General features: G+C 36.0%; 1 protein-coding gene across 2 annotated transcripts in view; it reads right to left on the bottom strand.

The window, feature by feature from the left end:
* ZGRF1 (zinc finger GRF-type containing 1) overlaps positions 1-27,273 on the bottom strand; it is a 64,327-nt gene that overhangs the window by 19,597 nt on the left and 17,457 nt on the right. Inside the window, exons 6-14 of one of the 2 annotated variants that reach the window (XM_061191143.1) lie at positions 23,078-23,151; positions 21,465-21,515; positions 19,821-19,904; positions 17,522-17,707; positions 6,369-6,519; positions 3,918-4,573; positions 3,049-3,187; positions 2,365-2,549; positions 896-1,092 (exon numbers count right to left, since the gene is read on the bottom strand). In XM_061191143.1, the coding sequence (XP_061047126.1) occupies positions 896-1,092; positions 2,365-2,549; positions 3,049-3,187; positions 3,918-4,573; positions 6,369-6,519; positions 17,522-17,707; positions 19,821-19,904; positions 21,465-21,515; positions 23,078-23,151 (1,723 nt within the window). The remainder of the gene's footprint in view (positions 1-895; positions 1,093-2,364; positions 2,550-3,048; positions 3,188-3,917; positions 4,574-6,368; positions 6,520-17,521; positions 17,708-19,820; positions 19,905-21,464; positions 21,516-23,077; positions 23,152-27,273) is intronic. The other variant, XM_061191144.1, reaches the window with a different exon arrangement.

Here is a 27,273-nt window from a genome sequence, read left to right as displayed (position 1 = left end):
ATGAGCTCTTACTCTCTCACCAATTTTCAAATATATAGTAAAGTAATATTAACTATAGTCACCATGCTATACATTACATCTGCAGGACTTATTTATTTTATAACTGGAAGTTTGAAGGTACAAATTTTTTAAAAAAATCTTTAAAATACAGTATGAAGAGGAAAGAACCAGGGAACATGTATGTTTATATACTTTCATACATATATACACAATAAAAATACACTGTGTCAAAGGAAGAAAATAGCAAGCCTCACAGAAACATCATTAGTTTTAAAAGAGATTGAGATAGGAATAGTATCTAAAAGGCAGGGTACTTCAGTTTCTGTAACTGTAAAAATGGAATAATAAATTATATTACCATTTCTTATAAATTATGATGATTAAATGAAATAATACATGCAAAGTGCTTAGAAGAGTGCCTGGCATGTACAAGCTCCCAATAAATGCTGTTATTATTAAATTACCATGCAAATGCTCATTATATTTACTTTTTGGGTAATCCAACTTTTGTAAGACATGTTTCCAAAAAGTAGCATTCTATCATCCTATAAACTATGTAGTTCAGGCTTGTGAATGACCAATATGTATTATCCTGTGCTGATAAAAATTATTCTTGTGATTTGTTTGATAGGGTTTCCCTTAGAATTATATGTAAAAGTGGTTAGAAAAATGGCATTCCCTCCAGTAACCCTGATATTGCTGGCACTGCTCAATGTTTAGAGGGGGCCAAAAATAGCTTTAGGGAATTATTCCCATTTTATAGTCATAAAAAATGAGGTACTCTATCTTTTAGATATTCTTCCTATCTCAATCTCTTTGAAAACTGATCATAATTCTGTGAGGTTACTATTTTCTGATATAATTAGAGGCAATTACTTGGCACCATAAAACATACCTCACCAAAAGCTGGCATTCCTCATAGAGGGGTATCTTTTGACTTCTTAAGTACAAGCCAATACTTTTTATATCATTTAAAACCATGCTAGGTAGAGATTTTTCCTGTGTTAAATATCCTGGGGTCACTTCTTCAAGCCACTTGAAAAATTTACATCGGTCAGCTCTGGGTCCATCGCAGGTATAAAAGAGACGACCCTAAGGGGAAAAAGATATTGAAACTTTAGTGAGAGAAATAATGTTTTTATTTATTTATTTTTTTTACTGTTTTTGTGCTATGTTTGTCAAGACTTTTATAAAGGCTGCTTGGCATTAATGTACTCCAATAAATTAGCCGCTATACAACTTAATCTTTTTATTAATTTCAACAATAAATTAAAACTTAAAACCACCTACTTTTCATTTTTTACTTTTTATCAAAAATTACACTATTCTGAAAATTCAATCTTATTTGAAAAATAATATTTATTGATCTCTGACTTAACATGTTCACTATAGAAAACCTGCAAGCTGCCCCAAAACAACTATAGGGGACATCCTGTGCATTTCTTTCCAGACTTTTTTCTCACTCACGTAAGTGCAAGCATGCACACACACACACAAGGATACACACATGTATACTGTTTTAATAAAACTCAGATAACAATATATTTTCTAGTCTATAACCTAACCCTTACACCCAACAACATACTATGAGCATGACAACCATGTCATCAAATAATCTTAAAAAGAAAAAAAAAAAGACTTTTAGTGGCTCTATAATATTTTATTCTATGGTTATAATATTTTTATGAATTCTTGCTTTTGAAAACGAGATTTAAAACCAAATTTACATACTCAGCTAATGATGTAGTGGAATATGCAAGCAATGGAGGAAAGTTGTATTATTATGAGTGAAAACACAGTCTTATGAGTACAAACCATCGGTCAATATTACAAACATTTTACTAACTTGACTTCTTCCATAATAATGTTATCAGCAGTATAAATTAAATCAATATGCTTTTCTATTCCCCTGGCCTTATCAGTTACGTTACTCGTACTAGGGATCACATAGTAGACCAGTTTTAACCTTTACTTCCTTCAGGCTCATCTCTGCATTCTCTAAGCCCTCAGGTTGAGACATATTCCCTTCTCAGTACTCTCACTGTAATTTGGGCATATCCCTCCTACTTTATCAATTACAGTATTATATAAAATTTCCTTTTATATATCTCTCTCCATCTACTACTGTGCAACAAGTTCCTAAGCAACTCGAAGGTTGATTTTAACTCGTATTTTTGTATCGTCGAATGCAAATCATCTTTCAGGAAAAATGTATTGAGAGTTTACTATATGTTAGTCACTAATGTCTCAAGCAGAAGGCTCCCAGTCAAGACTTACTCTTTAAGCTTGTTGTAAAGCAATAGGTACCTAAGCCTTTTATGAAACTTACTTGTCTCATAAAAGGAGGGGAAGAGGGAACAATACCTTATTTGGACCTTCCTTTTTAACCATGACAAGTTTTGCAGGCTGACGATGATGGCAGGATGGCACATTATTTTCTACATTTTTCAGTTTGTCTCTGTTTGATGATGTGTAAAATGATATGTCAACTTTTGAAAGAGCTCTGTGCAACCTTTGTGCCAACCCAAACAGCAATATATTTAAATGTTCTACAAAAAAATTTTTAAAGATAATTTTTAAAAATATATAGGTACAGATGAAAATTAAATACAAAATAATTTCACGTTTATATCAGATATGTATTAGCTAAATTTGCAAATAGCCTTTTGACAGAGTAAACTATAACCTAATACTAACATCCATTTTTTAAAAGTCTAGTTTTACTCTTGAACAAAACAAACTATGCACCATACTTAAAATTTCCTACTTAATTTAACAAAATCATCTGTAACACTTCCAGTTTAAAAAAAATTTTCAAACTACACCTTGAAAAAGATAATGCTGTCATTTCCCACTCAAAACTCAATTTCGATCTGAAATTAAAATACAACTTGCTGTCAAAAACTGGATTAAATATATAGAAAATAACAAATCTCAAGTAGACAATTTAATGTAAAAATTCATAAAAGATACTATACTTTCTTACAGCTAAACTATTTACATTAAGCAGCAATCAATCATAATAAAATAAAAATATAACAGTCATACCTATGAGACAAGATGTAAAAATCTGCTTATAATGAGCAGGAGACTGAAAAACAGCTGGTATGTGAATTTGCCTTTGGGGAAGATATGCAGATTTTATTTTCTGCCCACTTGGGAAGCATAGCTCGGAGTCATTTATCTCCTGAAATGGAATAATTCAAGTTATTATAACAACTCCAGAAAAATACTGTTTACTAATAAGCAAATTCCATAGATATGTTAAAGGAAATAAACAAATTTTTCTTTTGATTTCCAGAATCCATGAAAACCATTTTCTAATTTTAAATCAGAAACTAAGTATAGCAAGAAAGGCTATGACATGGCACTTTTAATGATAAATAAGACTAACTTTTCTTGCCTGCCCCTTAATAAGTTTTTAAATATTTTTGCTAGGAAAAACTTAACTGATGTGAGTGAATCATTATGTATCTCTATTTCTGGTTACAACTATAGTAAGAATTGTTCGTAACCAATGTATAATAAGATGTATCTTTACCCTAATAATGATCTGATCAGCAAAACTGAGCTGACAGTGAAAAATGAAAACAATCATAGTAACAGTAGTAGTGGAAGTGATGGTAGAAACAGAGCTATAATTTATTAAGTACCTATTATGTGCCAGATACTGCACCAGACACTTTCAAATATATAATTTCATTTAATGTTCACAAACTCTAGGAAAGATCTTAAGTCAAAGAAAATGTGAGTGTAGCAAGAGTTTTGGAAAACTCTAAAAAAAAACAAACAAAAAAACAAAGCCATTGGCTCCGAGACTAAAATCATTGCACCTATATGATTTTGTTAATTCTTTTGTTGAAATTCAGATAATAACTACTGGAAAAAAGATGCAAAACACCGGTACATTTCCTCACCTGAAAATCTCCTGTTACACTGCAGTTGTAGCAGGCATACTCTCTTAACACATTTTGAATTTCCTCAGTCTTAGAAGTCTGCTTTAAATTCAAAGAAAATGCCTTCTTTCTGGAAACCAAATCTTGACTGCTAAAATCCTGCTGCTGTTGCTGAAGCATGTGTTTCATCATTTGCAAATGCACAGAGTCTACAGAACTTTCATTCACAGCACCACTCTGTCTTTCACCCGTGTCACTAAAATGCATCCCAGAAATAGCCTCAGCAAAGAAGCCATCTGTTACTTTCTGATCAACTCTGTTTGGAGTAGTCAAGTTGCACTGGAGTATGTTTTGATATTTCAGCCACTTGCTTTGAGTAGATATATTATCAAAAAGTGAAACGTCCCTCGGAGTCACTTCCTTAGATTCTTTAGAGAAAGAAGTTTCGCTCTGGTCCTCTGACCCAAAGCTAAAAGAAGGAACTGCTGACTCTTCACAAAAGTTGAATACAGGAGAACCAGAAGACTCTTGCCTGTCACAGTCGATCACATATGAACAAGAATCTACATCAGGTGGCCCACTGGCAGGTGGCAAAGTAATAAGTGGAACTCGGGTTCCACTTACTAATGAAAGCCTTTGAAGGTTCTTATCCTCCAGAGAACTCGATTTTTTCATTACTAAAAAAAAAAAAAGAGCTAGTTAAATAAAAATGTATTACGGACATCACCCAATCTCTAGAAAACAGTGGGTATCCATACAAAAAAGCAAAAAGTACCAACATGCCTTGTACCAAAACAAACAAAAAAATCATATTTCCTTTAAAAAAATTTAATGGTTTTAGGCTCCAAAAAATAAAGAAACTTTTTCAAGGTTGATAAACTTGAAATCCTTCTCTTTTTCTTTTCCCTCTTACCTAAGGATTTCCACTCACCACCGGCCCACCAATTACTACATTATATTTACATAACACTGAAGTTTTCGAAGTATTTTACAGCTGAGAAGGGATTCATCATTCTCATTTTATAGATAAGATTGCCAACAAGGCCTAGAGGTAACATGACTACCAATTGGCAGAGTTAAGACAAGAACCCAAAACTAGTTTTTTGTTCTCAACTTTATATTCTCCAGAGACTGAAGTTCAAGGTTTACTTATCGATGTGTTGTAACTTCCTTTATATATTTATTACATTCACAGACTAACATGTTGACCTTCAGGGTAAAGAAGACTTTTAGCTTTATTTTGATATATTGTTATGTGATAAGAGTTCAACTCTGGTAAACTCATGTTATGGCAGATTTTGGCTGAGTTTTATAATTCCTTCTGTCAGCATCGTTAGTAATTGATATATTCCTGAAAATGTAAAAAGCAGTAATATTTGTTGAATAAATAAAGAATGAATAATACTGCATGAGAACTATATAAGCTTAAAGTTTTTCTCTGAAATGCTATGGTTTCCTATTTTATAATAATGTACCTTCTTGATAGAGTTTCTATTTTGTTGGGAATAAACTCTGGAGGTCACTTGGGAAGGTAGTAGAACAGCAGGTGAGTCAATGATACTCTTTTATAAACTGTTACCTTGTAATTCTAACAAGCTGAACAAGCAACACTGACAGCAAAGTTAAAACCTCATTAAATAGTAAAAGATTCATGGTATAACTGTGTATATCATCTATATGCCATTGTCACCTCACTTGTTTTAGATACCCACAGCTCCCATACTGACTCTTTCCTACCTTGTTTCCTCTATCAACCACACCTACTAAACCTTCTTCAACCCAGCTACCCAGACACATAAGTTTTTATTTTTATATCATCTACCCATGACCAAAAAATTATCTACAACTTCACCCCTCACCCAACATAACTTCAGAATCAAGGGAAGATACATTGATGAGATTACAAGAAAAGAGAAAAAGAAAAGTTAGTGAAAGGGATCCTACAGAATGTATTACACTTATCAAGAAGCAGGAAATTACTCACAGGGAAGAGTCAAAATGTATGAAAACACAGAGGCCTGAGAATGCAATTGAGGTAGCAGCAACTGAAGAGTTCCTTGATATTGCCAGGATCCCAAAGCAAAAGAGGGGAACTAAGAGGTTATGCTAAGGTCAACCATGACCAGACATTCACAATGAATCCTTTCCCTGGGAGGGAAAGGGGCTATAGAGGGGCCGGGCTCTGGAGTTACAGCTGTGAGAAGTGTTGGCAATGGTAGAAGACACTTTTAGAGGTCTGTGATGAGAAGATGAGAGAAGAAATAAGAAGGAACTAGAAAGCTGGAAGGGATTATATTTGGAAATAAGAGCCATCTCCAATAGAAAAAGTCAAAAGGGAGAGAGGGTGTGGGAAGGCTTGAGGGCGTAAGACATTGAATCTGGTTTCAAGATCATTTTTAGTTTAGTAACAATCTCTCAAATAAAAAACTTCACTTTACATGGACAGACAGATTAGAGCCACATGGTAGCAACTGTCTAAGTTGAGAAAGTGAAAATCACCAGGTAAAGTTCTTGCTTTCAGGGACTCCTCAGAGAATTCCAGTATGAAGTCTTCATCTCTTGAGTTCAAAGATAAAGTAGAAACAGGGTTTAATGTTGAGATCTTTTGTTCTGGTGACGTCACCTATCCAGAAAGAAGAGACAAAACTACAGATCAAAATCTTTTTCCCTATAGTTTGAATGATTTCTAGTAACTATTGTAAAAATAATGCTTTCAAGCACATTGTATAGAGCTATAGTGGGGCAAAGCTTCTTCCAAAAGGGGCAGGATAGAATAAACTCACTAAAATAAACAAGAATAATAGAAAGTGAAATACAGAACATAAAACCTGTTGGATTTATTTGAAATGGGTCAGATTCTGATTTGGAATGATCTGGGTTATGGGGATTTGGTTGTAAAGATCAGTTTCCAGTCTAAGGGGCTCAGGCTTAATGAGATCTTATGTTTGGAGCTGTGAAGGTAAAACTTCCTGAAAACCCAAGGACAGCTTTCTCTTAGGTCCTCAGGTCTAGGATACACCTACAGTTGATCTAAACTTCAAAATATTGCTCCTAAATGGAATAAACTTTTTTGATATATTCCGCATCTGAACAGTCATATTATTCTCTATGTTATTCTCCTTAGAACAGTATTTAATTTTTTTTTTTTTTTTTAGAGAAGGTCTCTCTTTTTTTTTTTGAATTAATTAATTTATTTATTTTTGGCTGTGTTGGGTCTTTGTTGCTGCGCGCGGGCTTTCTTTAGTTGCGGTGAGCGGGGGCTACTCTTCGTTGCGGTGTGCAGGCTTCTCTCATTGTCGTGGCTTCCCTTGTTGTGGAGCACGGGCTCTAGGCATGCAGGCTTCAGTAGTTGTGGCACATGGGCTCAGTAGTTGTGGCTTGCGGGCTCTAGAGCGCAGGCTCAGTAGTTGTGGCGCACGGGCTTAGTTGCTCCGCGGCATGGGGGATCTTCCCAGGCCAGGGCTCGAACCCGTGTCCCTTGCATTGGCAGGCGGATTCTTAACCACTGCGCCACCAGGGAAGCCCAGAACAGTATTTAATTTTGTTGCTGCTTCCAGAAATTAATCACTCTAAAAATCTAATACTAATTGAACAGACAAAACTGGGGCTTGGGCCTCAAAACCAGCTGGAATCAGGGCTTCCACTACTGTCACTAACTCCGTCTCTTTCTCTGAAAGTCTGCTTCTCTCTCTTTCCCTGTAGACCAGATTCCTCCACATGGCAGGAAGCACAGCCCACTGAAAACTTCCTAAACTTTCCACCATTAACCACTGTAGCAGACGCTGTTGCTGTCCTGGCCGTGTCTCCTTGGCCCATCTATGAGGTCATCTACAGTTGGGGAATTGCTCCTTTACCTGTCCCAGGCTTCCTACCTCTAGCATCTGCATCATTCTGCCTGAGGACAGCGGCTGGGGGAGCGGGCTGGGACAGCAGGTAGGGCAGGCCAGAAGTGCCAGTTGGTTAATATGCCCAAGAGTAATCTTCAGCCAAAGAGGGGTGGGAATTGGTGCACAAATACCTTACTTTCCTCATTCTTTGGGAGGACAATTCTGAGTTTTGTTTTATAGGTCTCTTAGAGGGTTCCCAGCAGGACTCAACACCTTTTATTATTGCCTTCTTCCTTTCCCTGTCCCCCAGTGTGACTGTATTTGGAGACAGGGCCTTTAAGAGGTAATAAAGGCTAAAGGAGGTCATAAGAGTGGTGCCCTGATCTGACAGAATTAGCATCCTTATAACAAGAGAGTTCTCACTCGCTGTGCTCTCTCTTGCTCTCTCTCTCTCCATGTGCACATACCAAGGAAGGACATGTGAGGACCTAGTGAGAAGTAGCCATCTGTAAGCCAGGAATAGAGTTCTCACCAGAAACTTGATCTTGAACTTCTACCTTCCAGAACTGTTACAAAATAAATTTCTGCTGTTTAAGCCACTTATCCTGTGGTATTTTGTTACAGCAACCCTAGCCAACTAATAGAGTCCTGCATCTTACTCCACTCAGTAAAGCCCACCTCAGTCCACGTTGTTAAGTCAAAAAGCCAGGAGTCTTTCTCCTCCCCTTCCTTCACCCTACTCTCTACATCCAATCCAGCAACATCCATGCTTCTAACTCCAAAATTTATCTTAAATCTATTTATCAACTGCTCTATACTTTCACTGCCACAATCTCTACTTCAAGTCACTATCATCTACGGCTCCTCTTGACTGGTTTTCTGGCTTCCACCACAGTGCCCATCAAATGCATCTTCCACACGGCAGCCAGCAAAATCTCTTAAAAATGTAAATGTAAATGTAATGGGTGTTCTGCTGAAAACCCTTCAGTGATTTCCCTGGGGAACACAGAGCAATATCAAAGTTCTTAACCTGACCTGCAAGGCTTTGTATGTCCGGTCCTGCTCCCTGTCCCAATTTCACTTAATTACCACTTTCCCTGTCACTTTCCACAATCCAGCTACTTTGGCCTCCTTTCACATTCTTGAACCCACCCAACTCTTTTCAATCGCAGGGTATTTACACTTGCTGTTTCTGTACGTGGTATGTTCTTCCCCCTACTGCTGCCACAGCTGGAAAAGCCTTCCTAATCATCCATAAAGTAGATTCCCCCTATAATTTCAGAGTATCTTTACAACTTTTCTGTATAGCAATTATCTCAGTTTGTTTGTTCTCTTGAGTAACATCTCTCTCCCCTGCTGGCCTTTAAAATCAGAGATCATTCCTGTTTTGTCCAACACTCTATATCCAAGTCTTACAAGTTCCTGACCTATAGAAGGCATTCAGTAAACACTGCTGAATTCCTATTTATTCATAAATTTTATATTTCACAGTAAAATTTCATTGCTCATTTCACACATTTCCAATTAAGATCATGCCTAGGCACTTCATTGTCTATCATTTGTTACTACTCTTGGGACTCTTTTTCTGCTATATTTTCTACTTGGTTTAAGAAAGCTATTAACTTTTCAAGTTTATCTTATCTTCAGCTCCTTTACAAAATTCTTCTTAAACATCTCATTTTTAATTGATTCATCTAATTCTATTTCTTCCTTTCTAATTATGTATGCCTCTCATTTCATGTCACATTGCAAAAAATAAAACATCTCAATAACAAAGAAGATAGCAGTCACCCACATTTTGTTATTTATTCCAACAGAAATTATTCTGTGCTGTTTCATTACTAAAATAATCATGGTTGGTTGTTCATAAACTTTCTTGATCATGTTAAAAATATCATCTAGTCTTAAGATTTTTATCTTTTTAGTTTTTAGTAGAGTCATTTCTTATAAGACCACCAAAATTTATTACTCACAACTGTTAAAACTTTGTTTAGGGAATTCCCTGGTGGGCCAATGGTTAGAACTCGGCACTTTCACTGCTGGGGTCTGGGTTCAATCCCTGGTCAGGGAACGAAGATACCATGAGCCGCAGGGTGCAGGCAAAAAAACCATCAAAAAAAACTTTGTTTACATTATACCTTATTTGCTTCCCACGAAGTCCTCTCTGTTGATTTAAAATTATAATCCAAATAATTATATAAATGTTCTGAATCTTTAGGAGGGAAATCTAAAATTGCTGTGGGGGAAAAAAAAGCATGGATCTTTACATAATAGTTTGTTCAATGTCAAGTAACTTCTTAATGTTACATTTTATTTATAATTTACTTACAATCATTTTCAACTGAGTCCTTATTAGACTCAGCTGTCACTTGAAAATTCTCTTCAATATTAAAGCTAGTACCTCCTTTTGGAAAGTTTTCTTCATCTGGGAACTAGAAAATAGAGATCCATTTATCAGTTTAGAAAAAGTGTGCGCATATCCGTATCTTTACCTATCTCTCTCTACACATATAGTTTATAGTTATAACTTGAGACACAGACAAACAGAAAGAAATGTTATAAAGCCAATTCCATTAGGGGAAAGCAGGGTACATTATATTTCATCAATTCTTATGACTCACGTTTCTTACATCTTAACATCTTTGAAATAGGGATGCCCCTCAAAAATGACATTTTTACATCTCTATAGCACAGGCAACATCTGTGACATAGTTGTCTTTGCCTGTGCAAGTGCAACTATATGCAAAGTAGTCATACTATTCAAATAATGATCACTTAAATATGACTTTGTGCATTGTTAACATTAGACATATTAAGCAATTCTGCTGTTTAAATGTCTTCAAAAAGATCACACTAGGATTTAGCATTGAAAAAAAAGTACTGTGGGGACTTCCCTGGTGGCGCAGTGGTTAGGAATCCACCTGCCAACGCAGGGGACATGGGTTTGAGGCCTGGTCTGGGAAGATCACACATGCCGTGGAGCAACTAAGCCCGTGCGCCACAACTACTGAGCCTGAGCTCTAGAGCCCACGAGCCACAACTACGGAGCCCGTGTGCCACAACTACTGAAGCCCGGCGCCTAGAGCCCATGCTCTGCAACAAGAGAAGCCACCACAATGAGAAGCCTGCGCACCGCAACGAAGAGTAGCCCCCACTCACCGCAACTAGAGAAAGCCCAGGTGCAGCAAGGAAGACCCAATAAAGCCAAAAATAAAGATTAATAAAGAGCAGAAACTAACACAACATTGTAAAGCAACTATACTCCAATTAAAAAAAAAAAAGGTATTCATTAATAGTTTCTATTTGTCAGGCACAGAGCGAGGCACTGGAAATACAACAAACAAACAGCCACTGACGGTGCCTTCACAAAGCTGATACTTTTGGTGGGAGAAAATTAAGGAAGAAGCGAAATTTGTGGCCCTGAACCAAGATGGCGGAGTAGAAGGAGGTGCTCTCACTCCGTCTTGAGAGAACACCAGAATCACAACTAGCTGCTGGACAATCATCGACAGGAAGACACTGGAACTCACCAAAAAAGATACCCCACATCCAAAGACAAAGGAGAAGCCACAATGAGACGGCAGGAGGGGCGCAATCACAGTAAAATCAAATCCCATAACTGCTGGGTGGGTGACTCACAGACTGGAGAATACTTATACCACAGGAGTCCACCCACTGGAGTGAAGGTTCTGAGGCCCACATCAGGCTTCCCAACCTGGGGGTCCGGCAACGGAAGGAGGAATTCCTACAGAATCAGACTTTGAAGGCTAGTGGGATTTGATTGCAGGACTTTGACAGGACTGGGGGAAACAGAGACTACACTCTTGGAGGACACACACAAAGTAGTGTGTGCATCAGGACCCAGGGGAAGGAGCAGTGACCCCAGGGGAGACTGAAACAGACCTACCTGCTAGTGTTGGAGGGTCTCCTGTGGAGGCGGGGGGCGGCTGTGACTCACCGTGGGGACAAGGACACTGGCAACAGAAGTTCTGGGAAGTACTCCTTGGCGTGAGCCCTCCCAGAGTCTGCCATTAGCCCCACCAAAGATCCCGGGTAGGCTCCAGTGTTGGGTTGCCTCAGGCCAAACAACCAACAGGGAGGGAACCCAGCCCCACCCATCAGCAGTCAAGCAGACTGAAGTTTTACTGAGCTCTGTCCACCAGAGCAACAGTCAGCTCTACCCACCACCAGTCCCTCCCATCAGGAAACTTGCACAAGTCTCTTAGTTAGACTCATCCACCAGAGGGCAGACAGCAGAAGCAAGAAGAACTAAAATCCTGCAGCCTGTGGAACAAAAACCACATTCACAGAAAGATAGACAAGATGAAAAGGCAGAGGGCTATGTACCACATGAAGGAACAAGATAAAACCCCAGAAAAACAACTAAATGAAGTGGAGATAGGCAACCTTCCAGAAAAAGAATTCAGAAAAATGATAGAGAAGATGATCCAGGACCTCGGAAAAAAAATGGAGGCAAAGATCAAGAAGATGCAAGAAATGTTTAACAAAGACCTAGAAGAATTAAAGAACAAACAAACAGAGATGCACAATACAATAACTGAAATGAAAACTACACTAGAAGGAATCAATAGCAGAATAACTGAGGCAGAAGAACGGATAAGTGGCCTGGAAGACAGAATGATGGAATTCACTGCTGTGGAACAGAATAAAAAAAGAATGAAAAGAAATGAAGACAGCCTAAGAGACCTCTGGGACAACATTAAACGCAACAACATTCGCATTATAGGGGTCCCAGAAGAACCGGTTTGCAGGGCAGAAGTTGAGACACAGATGTAGATAACAAACGTATGGACACCAAGAGGGGAAAGCTGTGGGGGGGGGGGGGGGCGGGGTGGTGGGATGAATTGGGTGATTGGGATTGACATGTATACACTGATGTGTATAAAACTGATGACTAATAAGAACCTGAAAACAAAAGACAAGAAAACAAAGCAGTGTGATATACAATAAAACACTGTGCTCAAATAAATCTAAAATAATCTTCCACTAAATATAACATTAAAAATCCAAGTGAAGGTGAAAAAGTTCTGGAGATCTGTTTCATAACATTGTAAATATACTTCCCATTTCCAAAGTGTACACATAAAAATGGTTAAGACTGTAAATCTTATGATATAAGTACATATATGTTTTTTACCGTGTTAAAAAAAAACTTTTTTAAATAAAAAAGGCAGTGAAAAACATTGTGTAGTGCTAATTGACTGCTCTTTCTTAGTGGTATATATTACAATGGTGCTTCTTACAATCAATGATAGTATCTTAGGATTTAATGAAATACAAGATTGTTTTAAAGTTCAGAGACTGCTGTGTGCAAGCAATCTGTCACACTTATTTCAAAAAGCTCTTATCTGTGTTGGTAAGTCTAGTCATTTTGCCTTAGAACATTTTTTATAAACTCAGGATATAAAACATGACCATACTGATGTATGTGAAAATAATTAAAAATAAAACAAATGGACATAAATTTCTTTTTCAGTATGAAGTACTCTAATTTATTCTCCTCTCAAAAAGAAAAACAGGAAATGTGAAACAAAAACACCTCTTACCTTCAATGATACTAAGAAATAATGGTAACCCTGAATTACAATATATTAAGAGGATGGGGAAAGAGTATAGGCTTAGCAATATAGAAGAAAGTCAAACCAAAGTACCTACTACAAGACAGACCAATAAGAAATAAACTGATTAACCCCAATAACCATGGAAACACTTAGAAACTGGAGTCCACAGGGACTGCTGAAAAAGAAGGATCCAATGGGCTGAAAACATTTAACAGAAGTTCTAAAAGAGAAAACCAAGAAAACAGTGGGGAGAAAATTACCAAAGAAATGAATTTTTTAAAAAAAATTTTTTATGTGACTGGTAAACTTGTACCTACAGGATGAAAAGACTCACTGAATACCCAGTATATGGTATTAATAAACCTGAAAGAAGGCATACCACAGTGAAATTTCATAACACCAGGAATAAAGAAAAGATGTTAAAAACTTCTAGAAGGAGAAAGCACGATTAAATTTAAATTTAGAAAGAAAAAAAGCAGATTATATCCAAATTCTATACTCAGCCGAACTATCAATCAAGTAATGAGAACAGAATAAAAACATTTTCAACATGCCAAGTCCCCCAAACCTCCCATGCTCTCTTCAAGGTGTGCTCTAGAAAAACAAGAAAAAAAGACAATGTGTTCAAGATATTGACAAACCAAGCTAGCAAAGAGGCAAAGGGCTTTTGTAAGATGGTGCAGATTATAGTGGACAGATGGAAGACCTAGAAAATAAATGCAACTAACACAGATTATCTGATGAATTTGTGTGGATTCCTGTATTGAAGAGCATTTTGTAAAATTCTGGAGGGTGTGGGAAAATCTTTATCCCAATATTTGAAGAACACTAAGCAAATTTTTTTAAAATTATAAACTAAGAAAAAAACTCAAAAATTATAAAAGAAAGAAAATGTATACTAATTGGCTCAGCAGTGAAAATATTAAAACATTTATCATAATGAAAATGTTGAATATCTATTTATCTAAAAATTATGATATAGCTATACTAGGAGTCTGGAAGAATATAGAGAGGGAATTCAGAAATAACTTATTTTATTTAACATAGCCACTCTATAATTAGCTCTTGCTAAAGATAGTGTAAAACCGCGACAAGAGCTAATAAAAGTATCAAGATTTATTTTAAAAAAAGCATTAAATGAAGACTGAGTTCTGCGCTTGGTGGCACAGTAGTTAAGAATCCGCCTGCCAATCCAGGGGACATGGGTTCGAGCCCTGATCCAAGAAGATCCCACATGCTGAGGAGCAACTAAGCCCGTGAGCCACAACTACTGAGCCCATGCACCACAACTACTGAAGCCCACATGCCTAGAGCCCACGCTCTGCAACAAGAGAAGCCACGGCAATGAGACGCCTGTACACCACAACAAAGAGTAGCCCCACTCACCGCAACTAGAGAAAGCCTGCGCAGCAATGAAGACCCAACACAGCCAAAAATAAATTAATTAAATAAATTAAAAAAAAAAAAAAGGGTTCTGGGCTCCAGGGACTTCCCTGGCAGTCCAGTGGTTAGGACTCCGTGCTTCCACTGCAGGGGATACAGGTTTGATCCCTGGTCAGGGAACTAAGATCCCACATGCCACAAAGCACGGCCCAAAAGAAAAAAAAGTTCTGGGCTCCAGAAACCATAAAAGAAAACACTGAAAGATCTGATTATATAAATATTAAAAATGAATTTCTGGAAAAAATCATAAATACAGTCAAAACACTAATAAATTAGGAAAAATGACAAAGGGTTAATTTTCTTAACATAGAAAGAGTTCCTGCAAATCAAACATATAAATAACATATAGAGAACCTCTATACCAAAACTGTAAAACATTATTGGGAGAAATTAAAGAAGACTGAAATAGAGAGATATATTATTACAATATTGAAAATAAATCAATTTTTGCAAAATTGCAAAATCAATTATTGTAAAAATATTGATTCTCCTCAGGATCTGTGTACACAATGAAATTCCAATCAAATTCCTAACATGTTTATGTGTACATATGGAAACCGTTAAGCTAATTCTAAAATGTACTATATATGAAAATGCAAAAAGCTAAGAAGAACAAGAAGATTTAAAATGCATGAAAACACATACTTTATAAGACATAAAGACCTCTAAAACTCCAGACCAACGAATCAGAATAGCAACCAAAAACAGACCCAAAACATATGGACATCTGATTTATGGCAGAGGGAGAAGTGCGAAGGAATGGAGAAAAGACAGTCTTTTCAATAAATGGTGCTGGAGCAACTGGATGTCCATATGGAAAAAAATATGAAACTTTACCTGTACCTCAATACATAAAAATCAATTATAGGTGAATTACAGATCAAAATGTGAAAGGCAAAATAATAAAGCTTCTACAAGATAACATGAGAGAATATCTTTATGACCTTAGGGTAGAGAAAGACTTCTAAAATAAGACAAAAAAGCAATAATCAGAAAGGAAACAACAGATAAATTGTATTGTATTGAAAATTATAAACTTCCATTCATCAAAGGCATCATTAAGAATGAAAGATAAGTCAGAGTCAGGGAAGATAAGCACGCCAATTAAAAACTGAGGAAGAAAGCTTAACAAACACTTCATGAGAGAGGATACAGAGAAGGCTAATAATATACAAAAAGGTCCTAACCTCATTATTAGGCAGGAAAATGCAAATTAAAACCACAATGAAATAGCACTACATACCCACCAGAATAGCTAAAATTCAAAACAAAAAACTGTCAGCACCAAGTGTTAATGAAGATGTAGAGTGATGGGGACTCTCATACATTCCTGATAGAAAATATAAACTCTAATAACCATTTTGGAAAGCAGTTTGGCATTATCTACTAAAAGTAAAGACATGCATATCTAGTGACTCAATAATCACACTTCTAGGTAGTGTAACTAACAGAAGCATGTCATGTGTATACACATTCATGACAGTAAATGATTGTTCACAGCAGGATTATCTGTAATAACCTCCAAATGCAAACGACCCAAACAACTGAAGAATGTATTGGGGTGTATTTACACAATGGAATACTACACCAGCAATGAAAATGAATAAACTACAGCCACAAGCAACAACGTGGATGAATTTCAAAACTGCAATGCTGAACAAAAGAAGGCAGACACAAAAAAAACACTGTGTATTACTCTATTTAAAGTTCTAAAAGCAAAACTAATATATGGTACTATAAGTCAAAATGGTGGTTATCTTTGGGGAGAATGGAAGGGGTAGTGACTGAAAGGGGGCAGAAGGGGTACTTCTGAGATGCTGGTAATGCTCTATTTCTTAAGGGTGGAGGTTACATGGGTGTGTTCACTTTGTGGTAATTATTGGGCTGAGCATTTACGGTCTGTGCACTTATTTTGTATGTGCATTATGCTTTAATAAAAAAGGGAAAAGTTTAAAAAAAGTCTCTTTAACAGATACTGTTTCAAATACATGCATACATCCTTTCTCCATAACCTTTTCTATTTGGGTAGCAATGAGAGGTATTTGGTGTCATACTTAGCGGGGAGAGGGGTGGATATTAGAAGGAAAAAAAAAATCTGCTAGCTGTTAAATATATTTTCTATATGTAATCTGCCTATCTGCTCTTGTCATAAATTTCTACTATTCTCTGAAGTGAAAAGTAATCCTTTAAATTCCTGATCCTAAAAAGGCAGTAAATCTTTCAAATATTTTTGTCTTATTCAGTTTGATTTAAGATATGATATTTCTTGTCAATTTACTAAATTTTTTTTAACTTACAACTGTACAAAGATTTAAATATACTCTTTACAAAATTTAGTATTGACATAAAGAAAATGATTTGGCAAGATGCAGCTACAAAAATATTTTTAAGGGCTTCCCTGGTGGTGCAGTGGTTGAGAATCCACCTGCCAATGCAGGGGACACGGGTTCAAGCCCTGGTCTGGGAAGATCCCACATGCCACGGAGCAACTAAGCCCGTGCGCCACAACTACTGAGCCTGCGCTCTAGAGCCTGCAAGTCACAGCTACTGAGCCGACGTGCCACAACTACTGAAGCCCGCGTGCCTAGAGCCCGTGCTCTGCAACAAGGGAAGCCACCACAATGAGAAGCCCGCGCACTGCAACGAACAGTAGCCCCCGCTCGCTGCAACTAGAGAAAGCCCATGCGTAGCAACTGAAGACCCAATGCAGCCAAAAATAAATAAATTAATTAATTAAGTTAAAAAAAAAAAATATATATATATATATTTTTACCTGAAAGGAGTCAATCTGCATACAAGTGCTAGGCAACTCTGGTGTCAAAAAACAACTGTTTGTCGTGCAGTTTTCATACACAATGCTATCTGGAAACTGACTGCATTCAAGCTGTGAGCTATGTCCTCTCACCATCACAGCACTAGCAGCTGATCCTTTCACTTGATGCCCTTGAAATTCAACAGGCTATAGTAAATTATTAAAAATGAGTATTACAAAAGTATACATATTTACAATACACATATACAAAGAAAATAATGCATAATTCGGCTTTCTATTGAATGTTAATGTAAATAATTACTAAGAGACTAATACTGAAAACCAGGAAATATTCCTATTATCCTAAAATATGTTAAGGGTAGGCTAATTTAAAGTGCAGTGATTGGGGCTTCTCTGGTGGCACAGTGGTTAAGAATCCGCCTGCCAATGCAGAGGACATGGGTTTGAGTCCTGGTCCGGGAAAATCCCACATGCCGTGGAGCAACTAAGCCTGTGTGCCACAACTACTGAGCCTGCGCTCTAAAGCCCACGAGCCACAACTACTGAGCCCGCGTGCCACAACTACAGAAGCTCATGCACCTAGAGCCCATGCTCTGCAACAAGAGAAGCCACCGCAATGAGAAGCCAGAGCACCGCAGCGAAGAGCAGCCCCCGCTTGTGGCAACTAGAAGAAAGCCCGCGCACAGCAACACAGCCAAAGATAAATAAATAAAAATAAATAAAACATTAAAAAATAAATAAAGTGCAGTGATTTAACTGCATTCAAGGTCAACATTAATAAGTATGATTTTTTTTTTTTTTTTTACAAACACAAGGAGTGTAATGATAATGGGTTGATTAAGCCAGAAAGACACAGGTGCTCCTTCCTCTATGCTTCCACTATACATTACACAACTTTTTTGGTTTTTTATTTTTGTTTTGGCCACGCTGCATGGTTTGTGGGGTCTTAGTTCCCTGACCAGGGATCAAACCGGGGCCCTTTGCAGTGAAAGTGTGGAGTCCTAACCACTGGACTGCCAGGGAATTCCCCACAACTTTCCATTATAGACATCACATTACACTACAATGAAGTTTCTTCTTATCTGTATACTAACTGTACTGCAAGCTCCTTGAGGGCAAAGACTCTTCTGCTTCATCAGGATATCACCTGCATTTAATACCATGCTTGGAATACAGGAGGCAATCAATAAACACATGATAATAGGAAGGGAAGAGAGAAGGAACAGAGGAAGCATTTTCCTTTAAGGCTTTTGTAAACTATCAGGCTATTAGCAAGAGGGATGCTGGGTTCCCAGCTTCCCAGATGATCTGATCCTATAGCTCTGAGAACAAAGGCCTAAGAGTACCAACACAGACATGTACCTCAGAGGGGTGCTTTCACCCCCTCAGAGACTTGGTCTGCTTTCAGACTTCAGATGGCTTTCTCTGCTGCCCACTTGAGGGTTCTAGGATTTTTACTCTGCACAGGGTGACAAAGCCTACCCAGAATGTGGAAAAATAAGAGTGCGTAGAGCCAAAGGAATGTACATAAAGAATGAATTTATTTCTAACTGATAAATTAACAGAATGACAAAAATACATAACCTGAATATTCTCTTATTTAAAAATGAAGATTCTAAATCACACATTTGAAAGGAACTAAATTGCCTCTGAAACAAGAGTTTTGTTGAAAACATTATTCTGAATTTTAAAACATAACATATATCAATAAAAAAAAGTCTAAACCTTTAAAGACTGTATATTTCTGCTTTGTTTGATGTGGAATACAAATTCTCTACAAGCAAACAGATGTCTTGCTTCCTTTGATGCTATGTAGATCTTTTCCAGAGATCTGTTGAGTTTTAAGAATAGAATCACTATTTACAAAACCCAACCATTTATATGCTGTTGTCTCTATCAATTTTTGCTGTGGAGTGGGTAGCATTACTTAGAGTTTGGGTTATATATACTTCTATCCCTTCAGCCTGAAGTAAAAGTGGTGGAGTAAACTATAATGAATTACAAGTTATAAACATCTTCACTTTGTTCTACACAGAACATTCATTAACTGTACTTTACATATCTTTGTGCCCAATCCCTAGGATATCCTATGCATACATAACGCATTTTTAGTTCATTAGTAACAGAGAGAGGGCTCAAGACCAAAAAAAGGGGTAGGAGTCATTAGTGTCTCTTGTTCTTAAAACCAGGTTAATTCATTTTGCTCACTAACCTTCTGCCTATGAAAACTCTGATAGTTGTGTAAAAAAACAGCAGGAAAACACTGTGGCTTAGAAAATCAATTCTTCACAAATTTTACCTTGGGGTCACAGGTTTCTCTCTCCATTTGCTTAGGAATAACAGCTAGAAAAGCAGTCTCTTCTTCACTGCCCAAGGAAAAGAACTAGGATAAAATATCAATAAGTATGTTAGCTAAAATAGTTTTGTAGGTGTTTATGAGTTTGATGGCAAAATATTCCTCAAACTTAAAGTTAAGTCTGCCCTTTGAAAATGATGATACTTGTCATCTCCATCTTGCTTCTCTATATACATACATACAATAAGCTACCCCCGGCAAAGGAGTGCTCTAGCAGAGAAAGTACTATACTAGTTAATTTAAAAACTCAGCGTATTAGAAAATTGGAATTCTAAACTTTTAATTGAATTCTTTTTTAACATTGCTGGGTATGTTATAAATCCCACACTAATATTTATGTTAATGCAGATTTAATTCAAAAATTAGTGTAAAATTGAAGAAGTGTAATAGTTTATTTAAAGAGTGAATCATCTTCTAGCAACCATAAAACACAAGATACAGACAACAGCAACTAGTCATTTTTAGTTCATCAAGTAACTATATAAAATAGCCATAATTTCTAATATGAACTACAGACTCAGAAAATGAACTCAACGGTAGAAGTAATTTCTTTATGTTTAATAAATATGGAGAAAAAAATCTGTCGCTAAAAGAGGTAAAATAGTGTATTTATTCAAATAATAGTCACTTTCCTTTTATAACAATATACATAAGCACAACTGCCAATCAGGTAGCTCTTAAAAACATTCAACTCATATTTTAGAACTAGCATTTTTGAATATAGTGAGTTTAAAAAATTAGTTAGCATATAGTATCTTCTAGCCCCTTTGCTTTGTGTGACTAATCACACTTACAGAAATAAGGTGAAGGTGGCATTAAGTATTAAGAGCACCCTAACTTTAAGTTTTGAAAGTTCCTTCTATCACTAGTGTGTATGAAGAGTTTGATTCAGAGAGTTGTAGCAAGAAAGCTATTATAAAAACACAAATGTACTTTGATATTAATGTTAAAAAGATTTAAATTATTTTTTTTTGCAAAAGATTCTAAGACCTTTTTCACTATTGTGAGATTATAAAATATTTTGCTTTAAAAATATATGACATTTATTTAAATGGCAACTCATCCTGGAGGGAAAAACAGTGATAGTGTTCATTTGCAATTTATACTTTGTGATAATTATCCTTGAAAAAGTTTAAACCGTATTTTTTTCAAGTGAAAAAAACCCAGTAAGAATGTGATCATTTGTAAGCAGCTGCTGACTGTTCATTATTTTATACACTTGATCTTGTAATATAAGGGTGAAAAATGATTGAGTCACCACAATGGATTTTGTTTTATTTTGTACTGTTCTAGGCAACAGAGCCTGCAGATGCAGTTGTAATTGTCAATGACAATTCTTGGATTAGGTAATGCTTGCAAGTTTGAAAAATTAGCTTTATGATAAAAGATTTGTTATTCACCCAAATTCTACTGACTACACAGGACACTTATACAAGACAGTAGGCTCATCTAAATGAGTATAAAAGGGTAACTAATTACAAATAAATTTGAAAACTGGCAATACAGAATACAAACATATAATTACATGCCATACCTATATATACGAATACGATTTCTGGCTATGTTACATTTTAAAAGTTAACTCACCTGCAAAGACTGAAGTGATTCACTTGGTTCAACTTCATTTTCTTTTACCATCTTAGGAATAGAACATTAATATAAGATAAGCCGAAAGGTAATAGTAAGTTAGAAAATGAAATATAGATTTTTTTAGACATAAGAAATATAAGGACACCATTACTCATAATCAAAGAAATAAAAACTAAGTGTTGATTAAATACTATTTCACTTAGGAAGAATTTTAAAAGATCTCAGTACTGGTAAATATTAAATGAAACATATTCATATTGTAAAACATTAAGACATTTAGATTTCACTTATATCAACAATCTACGAAAGTTGTTCTTGGCCTTTCAAATTATCAGTTCCACTTCTAAGAATCAAATCTAAGGAAATAACTAAATGTAAACAATAATTTATGTGCAAAAACATCTACTAAAGTTTTATTTACAAAAGCAAAATGCTGGAAATAATCTAAATGTCCAAAATAGGGAACTGTTTGTTGAAAGCATAGGATATCCACGAGATGGAGTGATAAGTAACCTTTGAAAGGTATGTGTAAGAGTTCTTAATAATGTGAGAAAATACAATATGATATTAAGGACAAAGGATATAAAACTATTTGTACCCATCAATCTAAGCATATTTTTAAAATTAGGCCAAAAATGCTGGAAATGTTAATAGTAATTATCTCCAGGTGGTATGGTAAGTTTTATTTTTTCTTTACCTTTTTCTGTATTTAAAAAAAAAGGAGGAAGAAATTGATATTATTAAAAAAACAGTAACATGGAAAATAGGATATGATACAAACTGGTGGTAAATGAAACAAGGAAAGAACTGTCTCTTCAAAAGTGCTAAAAGCATCTTCACTGAGAAACACTAATCTAGGTAACTTATTCTAGAATTTCATTTCATCCTAATTAGTACTATTATTTTTTATATTATTTCCATGGTTCCCAAACTGGTGTAACAAGGTACTTTGGGGTGCCACAGTGACCTCAACAGAGGCTCCACAAGATATTTTAAATTTGAGGGAAACACAGTGTCATTAGACATCCGTCAGAAACTGAACAAACTGCAAACTCAAGGTAGCTCAGTTTCAACATCAGATTTCATGTCATTTCTGTCAGTGACATCATATCTTTGTGAAGCTGGGTTTTAGGAAATTGCTATGATAAAAATCAATTGCCATACAAAAATCAATGTGGACCTAGAAACTGAATCTATTCCAAGCTTTGAGAAGTTGGACAGTGCCCAACAAGTGCATGCATTCCATTAGTAATTGTGTTTATTTAAAAATAAAATGCTTATCGTAACCATTTCACAATATATGCACATATCAAATCATTATGTTGTACATCTTAAACTAATACAATGTTATATTGTCAATTATATCTCAATAACACCGGAAAAAAAGAAGACAAAATGCTTACCAAATTACTAAGTTTTTAATACTACTAACTAAATAAATGGAACTGCTAGGTTTCTTTTGGCCAAGCGATGCAATAAAAAAAATCACTAAGATACAGGAGAGGTCGTGAACCAACGTAGCTTCAGACCCCTGTATTTCTATAGTATCATTACAAATTATAGAACATTCTATATCAAAATAATAAATATATTGACAGAAAAAAATGTACCTGTTGAGGATCCTGGTTCAGATGAGGAGACTTTGGTATAGCTTGTGAAACTACTGCAGTCAATGGTTTCCTAGCTAGAATGGACAAAATCCAATGATCTTATTCATCATAAATATAGTAGTGCTCTAAAATTTTTAAAAACTTATTTCTAAAACTGAGTGAAACAAGGAATGTAACAATTATTTCCAAAATACAGTATGCCAGGCACTGGGGAAACAGCAGTGAACAAAACAAACAAGATCCCTTGAAAAGAAAGGGACACAGAAGATAAATAAATTCAGATTGTGATACAAAAGGGTTTCATAACACAGGGTGATATGAGAGAGAGTAACGTTAGCAGGAATGATCTGAAGAGATCTCTCACAGGAAGTAGCATTTATGCTGAAACCTGAAGACAAGAAAAAACCAGCTATGCAGGGGTAAAGGTTTCAGGTGAAAGGCAGAACAAGTGTGAAGACTCTGAGACAGAAAAAGCTGGCAAGCCTGCAGAATGGAAAGGAGGATGGGGGTAACTCAGCCGGCTTGAGAACGAAGAAGAGTGTTCTGAGAAAGGTTTGAGAAAATATTTGGAGATTAGTCGAAAACTTCCCTAACATAGGAAAGGAAATAGTCAATCAAGTCCAGGAAGCAGAGAGTACCACCCACAGGATACACCCAAAGAGAAACACGCCAAGACACATATTAATGAAACTATCAAAAAATAAATACAAAGAAAAAATATTAAAAGCAGCAAGGGAAAAGCAACAAATAACCTACAAGGGAATCCCCATAAGGTTAACAGCTGATTTTTCAGCAGAAACTCTGCAAGCCATAAGGGAGTGGCAGGACATATTTAAAGTGATGAAAGGGAAAAACCTACAACCAAGATTACTCTACCCAGCAAGGATCTCATTCAGATTCGATGGAGAAATTAAAACCTTTACAGATAAGCAAAAGTTATTAGAATTCAGCACCACCAAACGAGCTTTACAACAAATGCTAAAGGAACTTCTCTAGGCAAGAAATACAAGAGAAGGAAAAGATCTACAAAAACAAACCCAAAACAATTAAGAAAATGGTAATAGGAACATACATATCAATAATTACCTTAAATGTAAATGGATTAAATGCTCCAACCAAAAGACACAGATTGGCTGAATGCATACAAAAACAAGACCCATATATATGCTGTCTACAAGAGACCCACTTCAGACCTAGGGACACATACAGACTGAAAGTGAGGGGATGGAAAAAGATACTCTGTGCAAATGGAAATCAAAAGAAAGCTGGAGTAGCAATACTCATATCAGACAAAATAGACTTTAAAATAAAGACTATTACAAGAGACAAAGAAGGACACTACATAATGATCAAGGGATCAATCCAAGAAGAAGATATAACAATTGTAAATTTTTATGCACCCAACATAGGAGCACCTCAATACATAAGGCAAATGCTAACAGCCATAAAAGGGGAAATCGACTGTGACACAATAATAGTAGAGGACTTTAACACCTCACTTTCACGAATGGACAGATCATCCAAAATGAAAATAAAAAAGGAAACACAAGTTTTAAATGACACATTAAACAAGAGGGACGTAATTAATATTTAGAGGACATTCCATCCAAAAACAACAGAATACACTTTCTTCTCAAGTGCTCATGGAACATTCTCCAGGATACACCATATTCTGGGTCACAAATCAAGCCTTACTAAATTTAAGAAAATTGAAATCATATTAAGTATCTTTTCCAACCACAACGCTATGAGACTAGTTATCAATTACAGGAAAAAAAAACTGTAAAAAATACAAACACATGGAGGCTAAACAATACACTACTAAATAACCAAGAGATCACTGAAGAAATCAAAGAGGAAATCAAAAAATACCTAGAAATAAATGACAATGAAAACACAACAACTCAAAACCTATGGTATGCAGCAAAAGCAGTTCTAAGAGGGAAGTTTATAGCAATACAATCCTACCTCAAGAAACAAGAAACATCTCTAATAAACAACCTAACCTTATACCTAACACAATTAGAGAAAGAACAAAAAAACCCCAAAGTTAGCAGAAGGAAAGAAATCATAAAGATCAGATCAGAAACAGATGAAAAAGAAATGAAGGAAACAACAGCAAAGATCAATAAAACTAAAAGCTTGTTCTTTGAGAAGATAAACAAAATTGATAAACCATTAGCCAGACTCATCAAGAAAAAAAGTGAGAAGACTCAAATCAATAGAATTAGAAATGAAAAAGGAGAAGTAACAACTGACGCTGCAGAAATACAAAGGATCGTGAGAGATTACTACAAGCAACTATATGCCAATGAAATGGACAACCACGAAGAAATGGACAAATTCTTAGAAAAGCACAACCTTCCAAGACTGAACCAGGAAGAAATTGAAAATATAAATAGACCAATCACAAGCACTGAAATTGAAACTGTGATTAAAAATCTTCCAAGAAAGAAAAGCCCAGGGCCAGATGGCTTCACAGGCAAATTCTATCAAACATTTAGAGAAGAGCTAACACCTATCCTTCTCAAACTCTTCCAAAATATAGCAGAGGGAGGAACACTCTCAAACTCATTCTACTAGGCCACCATCACCCTGATACCAAAACCAGACAAAAATGTCACAAAAAGAGAAAACTAAAGGCCAATATCTCTGATGAACATAGATGCAAAAATCCTCAACAAAATATTAGCAAACAGAATCCAACAGCACATTAAAAGGATCATACACCATGATCAAATGGGGTTTATCCCAGGAATGCAAGGATTCTTCAATATATGCATATCAATCAATGTGATACACCATATTAACAAAATGAAGGATAAAAACCATATGATCATCTCAATAGATGTAGAAAAAGCTTCTGACAAAATTCAACACCGATTTATGATAAAAACTCTCCAGAAACTAGGCACAGAGGGAACCTACCTCAACATAATAAAAGCCATATATGACAAACCCACAGCCAACATCGTTCTCAATGGTGAAAAACTGAAACCATTTCCTCTAAGATCAGGAACAAGACAAGGTTGCCCACTCTCACCATTACTATTCAACATAGCTTTGGAAGTTTTAGCCACAGCAATTAGCGAAGAAAAATAAAAGGAATCCAGTTCGGAAAAGAAGTAAAACTGTCACTGTTGCAGATGACATGATACTATACATAGAGAATCCTAAAGATGCTACCAGAAAAGTACTAGAGCTAATCAATGAATTTGGTAAAGTAGCAAGATACAAAATTAGTGCACAGAAATCTTTTGCATTCCTATACACTAATGAAGAAAAATCTGCAAGAGAAATTAAGGAAACACTCCCATTTACCATTGCAACAAAAAGAATAAAATACCTAGGAATAAACCAACCTAGGGAGACAAAAGACCTGTATGCAGAAAACTATAAGACACTGATGTAAGAAATTAAAGATGATACAAACAGATGGAGAGATATACCATGTTCTTGGATTGGAAGAATCAACATTGTGAAAATGACTCTACTACCCAAAGCAATCTACAGATTCAATGCAATCCCTATCAAACTACCAATAGCATTTTTTACAGAACTAGAACAAAAAATTTCACAATTTGTATGGAAACACAAAAGACCCCGAATAGCCAAAGCAATCTTAAGAAAAACAGAGCTGGAGGAATCAGGCTCCCAGACTTCAGACTATACTACAAAGCTACAGTAATCAAGGCAGTATGGTACTGACACAAAACAGAAACAGAGATCAATGTAACAGGATAGAAAGCCCAGAGATAAACCCACACTCATATGGTCACCTTATCTTTGATAAAGAAGGCAAGAGTATACAATGGAGGAAAGACAGCCTCTTCAATAAGTGGTGCTGGGAAAACTGGACAGCTACATGTAAAAGAATGAAATTAGAACACTTCCTAACACCACACACAAAAATAAACTCAAAATGGATTAAAGACCTAAATGTAAGGCCAGACCCTATAAAACTCTTAGAGGAAAATGTAGGCAGAACACTCTATGACATAAAACATAACAGGATCCTTTTTGACCCACCTCCTACAGAAATGGAAATAAAAACAAAAATAAACAAATGGGACCTAATGAAACTTAAAAGCTTTTGCTCAGCAAAGGAAACCACAAACAAGACGAAGACAACCCTCAGAATGGAAGAAAATATTTGCAAATGAAGCAACTGACAAAGGATTAATCTCCAAAATTTA

This window comes from Eubalaena glacialis, chromosome 5 (genome assembly GCF_028564815.1).
Source record: "Eubalaena glacialis isolate mEubGla1 chromosome 5, mEubGla1.1.hap2.+ XY, whole genome shotgun sequence".
Taxonomy (NCBI): Eukaryota; Metazoa; Chordata; class Mammalia; order Artiodactyla; family Balaenidae; genus Eubalaena; species Eubalaena glacialis.
The sequence above is the reverse complement of the archived record's forward strand: the minus strand, read 5'-3'. Positions and strand labels throughout refer to the sequence as shown.